This window comes from Rhamphochromis sp. 'chilingali' (genome assembly GCF_963969265.1).
Source record: "Rhamphochromis sp. 'chilingali' genome assembly, chromosome: 4".
NCBI lineage: Eukaryota > Metazoa > Chordata > Actinopteri > Cichliformes > Cichlidae > Rhamphochromis > Rhamphochromis sp. 'chilingali'.
Window position 1 is genome coordinate 332,892 of NC_137948.1, and position 11,607 is coordinate 344,498.

The 11,607-nt window shown below is 51.6% G+C and overlaps 2 protein-coding genes across 7 annotated transcripts in view; one reads left to right on the forward strand and one right to left on the reverse strand.

The window, feature by feature from the left end:
- The window catches only part of LOC308395364 (signal-induced proliferation-associated 1-like protein 2), a 41,351-nt gene extending 30,655 nt beyond the window's left edge, over positions 1-10,696 (forward strand). For all 6 annotated transcript variants that reach the window (XM_080880176.1, XM_080880179.1, XM_080880180.1 and 3 more), the window contains 5 exons: positions 8,781-8,967; positions 9,035-9,154; positions 10,263-10,326; positions 10,399-10,480; positions 10,558-10,696. In XM_080880176.1, the coding sequence (XP_080736302.1) occupies positions 8,781-8,967; positions 9,035-9,154; positions 10,263-10,326; positions 10,399-10,480; positions 10,558-10,686 (582 nt within the window). In that variant the 3' untranslated portion in view covers positions 10,687-10,696. The remainder of the gene's footprint in view (positions 1-8,780; positions 8,968-9,034; positions 9,155-10,262; positions 10,327-10,398; positions 10,481-10,557) is intronic.
- LOC308395366 (uncharacterized protein) lies at positions 1,274-8,431 on the reverse strand. Its single transcript, XM_080880183.1, has 2 exons — positions 2,579-8,431; positions 1,274-2,530 (listed from the first exon to the last, which is right to left on the reverse strand). The coding sequence occupies exons 1-2, from the start codon at positions 4,868-4,870 to the stop codon at positions 1,325-1,327; spliced, it is 3,498 nt and encodes a 1,165-aa protein (XP_080736309.1). The 5' UTR covers positions 4,871-8,431; the 3' UTR covers positions 1,274-1,324.
- Positions 10,697-11,607: the final 911 nt, after the last annotated feature.

Genomic DNA, 11,607 nt, shown 5'->3' on the forward strand with positions numbered 1-11,607 from the left:
GGAAAGTTTGAAGCCTAATCTTGAAAGTAGAGATAGTGTCTGTCTCCCGAATCCAAACTGGAAGCTGGTTCCACAGAAGAGGGGCCTGAAAACTGAAGGCTCTCCCTCCCATTCTACTTTTAAATACTCTAGGAACAACAAGTAGGCCTGCAGAGCGAGAGCGAAGTGCTCTAATAGGGTGATATGGTACTACAAGGTCATTAAGATAAGAAGGGGCCTGATTATTTAAGACCTTGTATGTGAGGAGCAGGATTTTGAATTCAATTCTGGACTTAACAGGAAGCCAATGAAGGGAAGCCAAAACAGGAGAAATCTGCTCTCTCTTTCTAGTCCCTGTCAGGACTCTTGCTGCAGCATTTTGGATTAGCTGAAGGCTTTTCAGTGAGTTTTTTGGACTTCCTGATAATAATGAATTACAGTCGTCCAGCCTGGAAGTAATAAATGCATGAACTAGTTTTTCAGCGTCACTCTGAGACAGGATATTTCTAACTTTAGAGATGTTGCGCAAATGGAAGAAAGCTGTCTTACATATTTGTTTAATATGTGCGTTGAAGGACATGTCCTGGTCAAACATGACTCCAAGGTTCCTCACAGCGTTACTGGAGGCCAAGGTAATGCCATCCAGAGTAAGAATCTGCTTAGATACCATATTTCTAAGCTTTTCAGGGCCGAGTACAATAACCTCAGTTTTATCTGAATGAAGAAGCAGAAAGTTAGCGGCCATCCAGGTCTTTATGTCTTTAAGACATTCCTGCAGTTTAACTCATTGGTGTGTGTGCCATGCGGCGGCTGTGTGAAGGCAAGGGAGGACCCAAATGCACGGCTCTAGACACACGGGGATGAACTCAAAGGCCGGTCTTTATTAACAGGAACATAAGAAGTCATACAAAACTATACTGGGAGCAACTAAAAGCTGAGGCGCTGGGAAGACACGGAAAATGCACACAACCTAGAGGGACGACGCAACACAGAACAAAGGGACACTCTGACATAAATACACAGAAGGTAACGAGGGAAGTGGGAACACACGGGGAACACAGCTGAAGACAATTACTCATGGCCGAGCAGGGAGGACACGAAACTGACGATACTGACACCAAGATGTGGACCTTAAACACAACACAGTACACAGAGATGAGCACGGAGAGAGAGAGGCAGAGAGAGAGGCAGAGAAGAAGGATGAATACGAGGGGATGAGGAGAACACAGAACACATAGGATGGGAACATGGTACCAGAGCAAACACCACAATAAAAACATGGACACAGGGGGAATCCAAATACCAAACCAAACAATCCAATGGACATAAGAAACAAAATACAAAACTACAGAAAAACTAAGAACACTGGGTCAAAATGACCCAGGACCATGACAGTACCCCCCCCCTCAAGGGCTGGCTCCAGACAGCCCAAACACAGGAAAACAAAAACCAAACAGAAAACGACCCAGGGCGGGCGGCGGGGGCCCAGGACGGAGGGCTCGGAACAAAAAACAAAAACGAACAACAGAAAACACAGGAGCACAAGACCAAAGGTCAAATAAAGTTCAGGGGGCCAACCCAGAGACCACAGGCACAAGAGTTCACGGGTCACACGGTCGGGGGGGCGACCAGGCGGGTGGCACAGGTGACAGAGCTGGTCCGGAGGCCGGCCGTGCGGAAGGCAGCGGCGATGGCGAAGGGGGGGACGACGACGGAGCAGTTCAGGGGGCCGACCACGCGGAAGGCAGCGGCGGCGGCGAAGGAGACGACGGAGCAGTTCAGGGGGCCGACCGTGCGGAAGGCAGCGGCGGCGGCGAAGGAGACGACGGAGCAGTTCAGGGGGCCGACCGCGCGGAAGGCAGCGGCGGCCCTCCAGTCTCAGGCGCGCTGGCCATGGCCCGGTGGGCACAGGACCAGTCGAGGCAGGACAAGACGAGGCAGGACCAGACGAGGCAGGACCAGACGGTGGCGATGCGGGGGCCGGACCAGACGAGGTTGCAGACCAGGCTGGACCAGGCGGAGCTGCAGAGGCCGAGGCTGGACCAGGCGGAACTGCAGAGGCTGAAGGCTGAACGGGCTCCTCGGGCCCTCCAGCTGATGTGGCAGAAGGCTGAACGGGCTCCTCGGGCCCTCCAGCGGAGACAGGTGGCTGAACGGGCTCCTCGGGCCCTCCAGCGGAGACAGGTGGCTGAACGGGCTCCTCGGGCCCTCCAGCGGAGACAGGTGGCTGAACGGGCTCCTCGGACCCTCCAGCGGAGACAGGAGGCTGAACGGGCCCCTCGGACCCTCCAGCGGAGACGAGGAGGTGCTGGCTGGGCTCACTGGAACCCCCAGCGGACGAGGTAGATGGCGGCACGGGAGCCGCGGAGTGCTGGATGAGCTCATCCGAGCTTCCAGCAGGAGCCGATGTAGAGCCAGAGAGAATTGGGACCCCGGGCTCAACGTTAAGCTGGCCAGAAAACTGCACTGCTACGGGGAACTGGGCCAAAGGTTCAGGTGCGAGCTGAGCTGCTGGACACACGGGGACCTGAGCTGCTGGACACACGGGGACCTGAGCTGCTGGACACACGGGGACCTGAGCTGCTGGACACATGGGGACCTGAGCTGCTAACGGTGGAGAAGTAAATGACTGCACAGGGGACTGAACTGATGTCTGTAGTAACGGTGGTGGTGAGAGTGGAGTAGGTGGTGGAGTTAATGACTTCACAGGGGAATGAACTAGAGGTAGTGACGGTTGTGGTGCTGGTGGTTGAGTGGGTGACTGTGCTAAAGGAGGCCGCACTGGGGACACTGGAGACTGCACTGGGGAAAGCAGGGCTGCAGGAGGCTGCACTGGGGACACTGGAGACTGCACTGGGGAAAGCAGAGCTGCAGGAGACTGCGCTAGAGACTGCAGTGATGGTTGTAGTGGAGGTGTGACGGGTGGAGGAGTGGCTGAAGTGGCTGCGGGTCGGGCGGCTAATGGCTCAGCTACAGAGTGTATTAATGGCAGGGTTATGGGTTGAATGACTGACTGAGGGGCATCCTGTGCAGCTGAGTGCAATGATGGGTGTGGGAGCGGATGTAGGACAGGTGGCAGTGTCAGTTCCCCTGGGCCTACAACGCAGTTGAAAGGTGCAGGCACCTGCTGGACACCAGTCGCTCCCACCTGAGGAGTAGGTACAGGTGCAGAGACTGGCTGGGTCCTGGCGGGCCCCACCTCAGCGGTTGGCACAGATTTCGGCAGGGACTGGGCAGCTGCTGTCCCCACCCGAGGAGCCGATACGGGTGCAGGGACCAGCAGAGCCTCAGTTGACCCGGAAACCGGAACAGGGACCAGCTGGGCGCCAGCCCCCCTCACCTGGGGAATTGAGACAGGTGCAGGTGAGTGCTGGGCCGCAGCTATCCCTAGAACACAAGGGGCCTGGGAGGCGGGCCTAGAAAGAACAGTCTGCAAGAGATCGATTCCCTGCCCTGAGTGAGCGGATGAGGAACAGCGCTCTGACTTCGTAGCGTTAAGTGTACTAAAGCTGTAGCTTACAGGCACTAATGCATCACCTTCAGTGTGTACAGACTCTAGAGAAATGTGATCAGCTGATGCACCAACAGTCTTAGAGCTTCTTTCTTCGGAGCTAACCGTACTTATACTGACAGAGGAGGGGTTAATAGCCGATGTAAACATAGGTCTGTGCACCGGAGAGGCAGATGAAACAAAGTCTTTTACCACCGGATCGCCGGAAGCAGTAAACTTAGGGTAAACAGTGGTGGGTGTAGAGCCCCCTGACTCAAGAACATTTGAATCAGTACATACGTCAGAATGGACAATCCCCGGGGGTGATGGCTCAGAAGCGATGAGCTGGGGTCGAGCTATCACAGGAACATTTACAGTCGTGGATTTTACTGTTTTACCATCTAAGGGGGCAGGTAGTAAAGCCCCAGGGGTGAGCTTAACTGCAAAACAATCATCCTCAGCAGACACACAGGTAAAGGGCACAGAAACAGGTGTCTCTAACTCAGGAAATGCTGACTTCGAGTTTTTAGACCTAGGAAACACTAGCGAAGGATGATCTTTCTCGAATATGAGTCCAAACGTAGGAGAAACTGTCTCTGAGTTGACCCTCTGGGCAGTACAATGGTTCATAAGAAGTTCGGGTTCAGATTCAACGTTTACAGACCGTGAGCCTTTAGCGTCTACGGCAAGAGTCACAGAGTTTGCATTCCTGCATTCAGAGTAGTGAGAACTAGCCTCAGAGTGAACAGAGAAAGTGTCTTTGTCACTCACCCCAGCCGGCTGCCCAGTAGTCCCGGAATCCGACTGAGGAGAGGACCGGCGACAGCGTCTCCTCCTTAATGAGGGAACGGAGGTGACGGGGGAAACCGGTGATGATGCGGGGGTGACGGTCTCCTCTTCATCATCCGACCACATCGCTGCTAGGAGAGCAGCGGGAGAGCGACGGTCAGAGCTGAGAGGGGATGGAGAAGGGCTCTGCGGCAGCGGCGCCAAAAAACCCTCTCGTTTTAGCAGCTGCTGTTGCGACACCGAGAGCCCCGTCTGCTGCTGCGGTACCGTCGCGGCGAGCTTAGTTTGCTGCTGCTGCGGCGGCTGATGGGCGGAGATCTCCGTCTGCAGTCGCTGTGGCGTGGAATCCCGGGAACGGACACTGTCTGCCAGCTCACGGGCTTGTAATGCCTCCTTAGCTCGGCTCAATTCGTCGATAAAGCCTTCGTAGCAGGTGAGCTGCTGAAGGAAAGGGTTTCCCTCGATTATTGCCTTTATGGCGTTAAGTCCGACGGAAATTGTCCGTGAGTCCGAGGCGTGGGTTATTCGTTGCACCAGACTCTGTACACGGAGAATATCTCCCTCACGGGCGGAGCCTGCTGGGTCCATTTCGTGGTTGCGTCGTTCTGTCATGCGGCGGCTGTGTGAAGGCAAGGGAGGACCCAAATGCACGGCTCTAGACACACGGGGATGAACTCAAAGGCCGGTCTTTATTAACAGGAACATAAGAAGTCATACAAAACTATACTGGGAGCAACTAAAAGCTGAGGCGCTGGGAAGACACGGAAAATGCACACAACCTAGAGGGACGACGCAACACAGAACAAAGGGACACTCTGACATAAATACACAGAAGGTAACGAGGGAAGTGGGAACACACGGGGAACACAGCTGAAGACAATTACTCATGGCCGAGCAGGGAGGACACGAAACTGACGATACTGACACCAAGATGTGGACCTTAAACACAACACAGTACACAGAGATGAGCACGGAGAGAGAGAGGCAGAGAGAGAGGCAGAGAAGAAGGATGAATACGAGGGGATGAGGAGAACACAGAACACATAGGATGGGAACACGGTACCAGAGCAAACACCACAATAAAAACATGGACACAGGGGGAATCCAAATACCAAACCAAACAATCCAATGGACATAAGAAACAAAATACAAAACTACAGAAAAACTAAGAACACTGGGTCAAAATGACCCAGGACCATGACAGTGTGTTATCTGGCTTCATGGACAGATAGAGCTGGGTGTCATCAGCATAGCAGTGTAAATGTATGCTATGTCTTCTAATGATGCTGCCTAAGGGAAGCATGTATAATGTAAACAGAAGTGGTCCTAGCACTGAACCCTGTGGAACTCCATAATTAACCTCAGTGTGTGAAGAGGACTCTCCATTTACATGCACAAACTGGAGTCTATTAGATAGATATGATACAAACCACTGCAGTGCAGTACCTGTAATACCTACAGCATGTTCTAATCGCTCTAATAGGATATTATGGTCAACAGTATCGAACGCTGCACTAAGGTCTAGCAAGACAAGCACAGAGATGAGTCCACTGTCAGAGGCCATAAGAAGATAGTTGGTTGGTGTTACTAAGGCTGCTCCTGTCGTATCATCATAATGATCATCATCTCTGGTTAATTATTAGAAACAGGTTGAAGCACAACCTGTTAAACTTTCCCATAAACACATGTTGAAGGTAACCCAGGTAGCAAGATGACATTGAATTGATGTTTGTCTGAATTATCATTATGGTTGAAACCTCAATGAATCAGCATTAAAATACTAATGAAACCTGATGATATCATAGTCATGACACTAGAATAACACTGATTCATAGTTGTCCCATTATAATTGATTGCTGATCTATTTAGTTGACTAGGTGACACAATCAGGTTGAAAACTCCATCCATCCAACCATCCAATTGCTTCTACGTCTCTGCGGCCGCATCGTGGAGCAGCAGCCCAAGCAGAGAAGCCCAGACCCTCCCTCTCCCTAGGCACTTCCGCTAGATTGTCCGGGGGAACGCAGAGATATAGTCTCTCCAGTGTGTCCAGTGTGAGTTTAGAGTGTCTAGAAGAGAGTATATCTCTTCTAGACGAGAGTATATCTCATCTAAACACTATATCGACCGGTAAATCAAGCGCTTCGCTTTTACAATCAGCTCTCTCTTCACCTCGACAGACCGGTACAGTGTCTGCATCACTGCAGCTGCAGCACCAATCCGTCTGTCAATCTCCTGCTTCCCTCACTCGTGAACAAGATCCCGAGATCCTTAAACTCCTCCACTTGGGGCAGCAACTGTTCCCTGACCTGGAATGGGCACTCCACCCATTTTTTTTTTTTTTTTTTTTTTTTGTGTCCCGTTTGGATCTTTAGCATCAGAATTGTTGTCTTAAGGCCAAGAAAGATACCAAGCGGATTTATTTTACCAAGTGGATCATCATGGCCTTGCCATATTGGTCCATTTGATTGACCTTTATTATAATTATGAATTTATTTTATTTTCAGTTGCTACAAACGGGACAGACATGACTGGGGGATAGGACAGGGAGAGAGAATGAAAGAAAGAGAGGGAGAGAAAGAAAACCAAAGGGGAGAAGAGACGGTGAGAAGGGGGGGAAGAAAGAAAAAAAAAAAAAGAAAAAAAACACCTGGGTCACCTGTATGGAGAAAAAAAACAGAAGAGAAAGCAAACAACAAAGAGCAACATAATAAAAAAACGGCACCATCACAATAAACTAGCTAGCAGTAGATATCAGTAGATACTAAATAATAAACGATATTGTGCAGCACGCAAGATAGACAGCGCACAATGTGCTTTGAGGCAGCAGCCAAGAAAGCTGTAGTCCGCGTCTGTGAATACCCGTGTGTACACCTGTGTGCATACCTGTGTGGATCAGCATGCTTGCATTCCAAAGGTTTCTCCATTTAACGATCTGCTAGGGAGTGTGGGGGGGCCACAGCCCCGTCCTCCAGGGTATGAAGCAGGTATGGAGGAGATCAAAACTCCAGACATCCAGAGGCCCCCAGAACACAAGAGACCAAGGAAGACCAACAGAGGGGCAGCCGCGCCACTGTCCCAGAAAGAGCTGAGGAGAGTCCCAGATGAGGGCTCACTCAGCAGCCGCGGAGCAGAAGCCAGGGGGGGTTGCAGTGACGCGCCCGTGAGCTCCGCCGGCAGCCAGCTGTGCCTGAGTGACCGAGCCCCAGGCCGAGAGGCCGGGGGCACCCCACCTCCGAAGTGGCCCGAGCGAGCCCCAGGCTCCAGGCCCCGATAAGCGGCCGCCAAGGAGTGAGCCGGTGTGTACCTGGACGCCCATCCCCGGACACAAAGAACCACCAACGCACCGATGTCTGAGGGAGTCCGCCACTGGCAGGGGAAGTGGTGGTAGGGGGAGATAGGCCTCCAAACCTCCCTCCACCCGCTCATTGTAGTGTTGATGCATGTGTGTTCTAAGGTGCATTTAAAACCCAGGAGGGCTTGGAGCTACCTGCCAGAGAGCAGCAGGAGCGCATAGTCCCTCCTGCTAGCCCTCAATGTCTACGTGTATTTAAAATTGAGAGGTGGGCAACGATGCCAGGGGTGGGGTGTACACCCTGATGGTAATTTGGAGTCCGTGTATCGTGCCCACCCCCAAGATCCTATATGTATGTGTAATGAGAGTGTGAGTAATGTGAATGTCTAAGTTGTGGGATAAAATTGAGGCAGAGGCAGCCAGAAGGGGACAGAGGGAGGGGGGGGGGGGGTAGCCTCCTCTGCACCCTGGTGACATACCCCTACTCCAAGGCCCTGCATGTGTGGGTGGTTGTGGTGGAGCGGGAAGAGGGAGGCAGCTGGAGATGGAGAGGGAAGGAAGGGAGGGGCAGGTGACCCCTCCCTAGGGCCAGCTCCCCCGCTGACCCCAGTAGGCACCCCCATACTCCGCGACCCGCCAGGGAAAGGGGGCCCAGGCCCATCCAGACCGGGGCCCAGCGCCGCAGCGCCCCCCGGCCCCACAGAGCCCGGGACAGTCCACCCAACCCCACCACAGAGAAAACTGCACCCACCCCACCATCCACTCATCTTCCAGACTACATGAGACAATAGACGCCCAGGCTGAGATCTTCCTCCACCTCTCCTGTATCTCCCCCTCCTGCAGAGAGTTCCTGAGGAGAGGAAAGCTCCACCCATTTTCAGGTGAGACCCATGGCCTCAGATTTGGAGGTGCTGATTTTCATTTCCACCGCTTCACACTTGTCTGTGAACCACTCCAGTGCGAGCTGGAGGCCATCACCTGATAAAGCCAACAGAATCACTTTGTCTGCACAAAGCAGAGATGAGATTCTGAGATTCTGCCACTTGGTTACGCCTAGAAATTCTTTCCGTAAAAATTATGAACAGAATCGGTGAAAAAGGCAGCCCTGGCGGAGCCCACCAGGAACGAGTCCGACTTATGGTGTTTCCAGTTTTCGTTGACTGCAACTTTACCCTGACCTCTGACCAACTTTATTTTCATTCTAACAACCAATCCCTCATCTCTCAGCCCATCAGAGTCCCTGGTGTTCCTCCTCCGTCTCCATGGAGATGTCTGACCCACACGATGTCACGTGACATGTTGTACGGGATTTTGTTTCGCTGTTCTCAGCTGCCGTCGGACCACCTGCCCCCACGTATCAACAGCACGCTACCACCCACCATCTGCAGAAAACTGCCACTGCCGCTACAGAGGAGTGAGTACCTGTTCTCTGACTTTTAGAATGCAAGTCAATGTCAGCACTCACCTGCCTTCCTCCACAGGTAACCGCTCTTACTCTGACAGCTTATTGGCTCTGAGGTCTGGAGTTAAACACATGCCGCTCCCACGAGCTTCATCACAGCTGGACTGGCTTCACCTGGAGAGCACTCAAGCCTTCAGAGGTAACAGTCACTGCACTCAAACTTATCAAACTCCTGGATGGAAGGAGGATTAAATTATGATGAGGCTTTCTTGTCTCGTTGGGACAGATTTAGATAGACTGTTTCTTCTCTACTCTGACACTCAAAGCCCTTTACACAACTTGCCTCAGTTGCACAATACCTTTTTTCTATGTAAATGCTTTCTATCTAACATTTACACATGTTCATACTCCGATGGATGCAACAGAGAGCAAATTGGGGTTAATATCTTGCCCAAAGACATAGACTGGAGCAGATGGGCATCGAACCTCCAGCCTTGCGATTAGTAGGTGACCTGCTGTATCTCCTGAGCTCTAGCCACCTTAGTTAGTCTCTAACCTCCAGATTCCATCCAATTCAGTTTTATTTATACAGCGCCAAATCACAAGGAGACAGTAGACCCTACAATAATAGATGCAGAGACAAACCCAACAATCGTATGATCCCCTATGAGCAGCACTTTGGCGACAGTGGGAAGGAAAAACTCCCTTTTAACAGGAAGAAACCTCCGGCAGAACCAGGCTCAGGGAGGGGCGGGGCCATCTCCTGCGACTGGGTGGGGTGAGAGAAGGAAGACAGGATAAAGACATGCTGTGGAAGAGAGACAGAGGTTAATAACAGATATGATTCAATGCAGAGAGGTCTGTTAATACATAGTGAGTGAAGGAGAAACAGTGCCTGTTCTTTGCTCCCAGCGCTATTGAAAACTGATTTTAAGGTCCTTAAATGTGTCGCGTTTCTGACCTGGTAATGATGCACACTCCCAGAGGTCAGTGAGGTCAACTGAGCAGGGCTCCTGGTTTCACCGAGGAGCAGATTAAAGCTCAGAGATCAGTTAGGACCTCAGCAACCCTCAGCATCCTCCAAACCGTCTGGAAACTAATTTACGGAGATGGCAGAAGGGGTGGACCACTTCGAGCTGATAGGCAGGAAACAGGAACTCAAATAACTGCTTGTTACAGGCAAAATTACTTAAGGACCGCCTCCTGTGGTCACATGACTCACCGTTGGTCACATCTGGTTTGTTGTTTGTCTGTTGTTGCGAAGCCGCCACCCTCTCTTAGTTAGCTGGTTGTTCACCTGTTCACAGCGGACATCAATCAGACACAACGCACACTGGGGGTGACATCACAGAGCTCCGCCCTGGAGGACAGGTGAGACACCTCATTTATTTTCCGTGTAATATTGCTGACATCACAGTGACATCACGGCTCCCCTTCCCTCAGTGACATCACAGCCCGCTCCCTCTCAGGTGAAGTCCTCCAACTGGAAGAGATTCTTCAGCAGCTGCAGCTCGACCTGCTAAAGGTAAAGCGCATTAAACTGATGTCATGGAGGCAAGCGGATGACATCATCGCATTGACTTGTGTCCATGTTGTGTTCAGGAGCAGCGGGACAAAGCTGTGCTGCAGCAGCAGGTGCTGAGCCTCCGTCAGGAAAACCACCGCCTGCAGGAGGAGAGTCACATCAGGAGGTTCGCTGCCTGGATGCTGTGCCAGGATTCGTTACCATAGTAACACCACTAGCATTTACTGAACAGTCAGCACTGTGTCACATGACTCGCAGCGGATCGTGGTGACGACGAAGAGTTTGAACCGTGAGCAGAACAATCGAACAGCACGAAGCAGCACGCTGAATGAAGATGAGGTGATCTGATGGGATCAGTCACAGCTCGGCTGACCGGTCTCGTCAGTCCTCTTCGGCTACCTGGAAGTAGGCGGAGCCTCTCTATGATTCTTGCTGTTATTTGTTTTCACACAGAGGCGCAGTGAGTTAGTCGCAGCAGGAGCTGACCTCCGTGCGCCTCCACCTCTGTCAGCTGGCGACGATGAGCTTTTACTAAACGCCTCAGCGCAGATGTTTAAGGATGTTTTCTCTTCAGACTGTGGATCATACAGATGTTTGATCCAAGCTGAATCAGCTGATACAGAATTAGCTGATTTATCCAAAACTCTTCTTTCATGTGCAAAGAGATCCTGCTCTCTTTCTGCTGTTACGTGTCTTTATTTTTATAAAGGTTTACATCAGAATTTACTTTTTTGGCCTAGTTTTCCTGGAGATGATGTGATTAATACTGTAAGTACAGCAGCATTCACAGATAGAAGGTTCTTACTCAGAAACATTTTCATCAGGTCGATCGTTTTTATATCTGTATATAAAAAATATGTATTTCATTTGGTCAGCAATGAGCAGCCTGAGGAGGCGCTGTGAAGCCGCATGTGTTTAAGCTGGCTGCAGGCCTGATGTGGATGAAGGTGAGCAAAGGTAAACGTGTAGTGGGCCCTGAGCGGTCACATGACCGAGCCTCCGGGTCTGTGGACTTCATAAACTCGGTGGGGCTTCAGGAGGAGCTGCCAATCAGCTGCCAGAGGCCGCCCCCTGGTGGAAGCAGCTGTGTAATAAAAACTCAGTTTGTTCACCATGGCAACAGTAAA

Bases quoted from the DNA above. Each gene is read 5' to 3' on its own strand.
- LOC308395366 (XM_080880183.1), bottom strand. From the start codon at position 4,870: ATGACAGAACGACGCAACCACGAAATGGACCCAGCAGGCTCCGCCCGT. The intron at 2,531-2,578 runs GTCCCCATGTGT...CCAGCAGCTCAG, and splicing joins CTCCACCGTTAGCAGCTCAG to GTCCCCGTGTGTCCAGCAGC.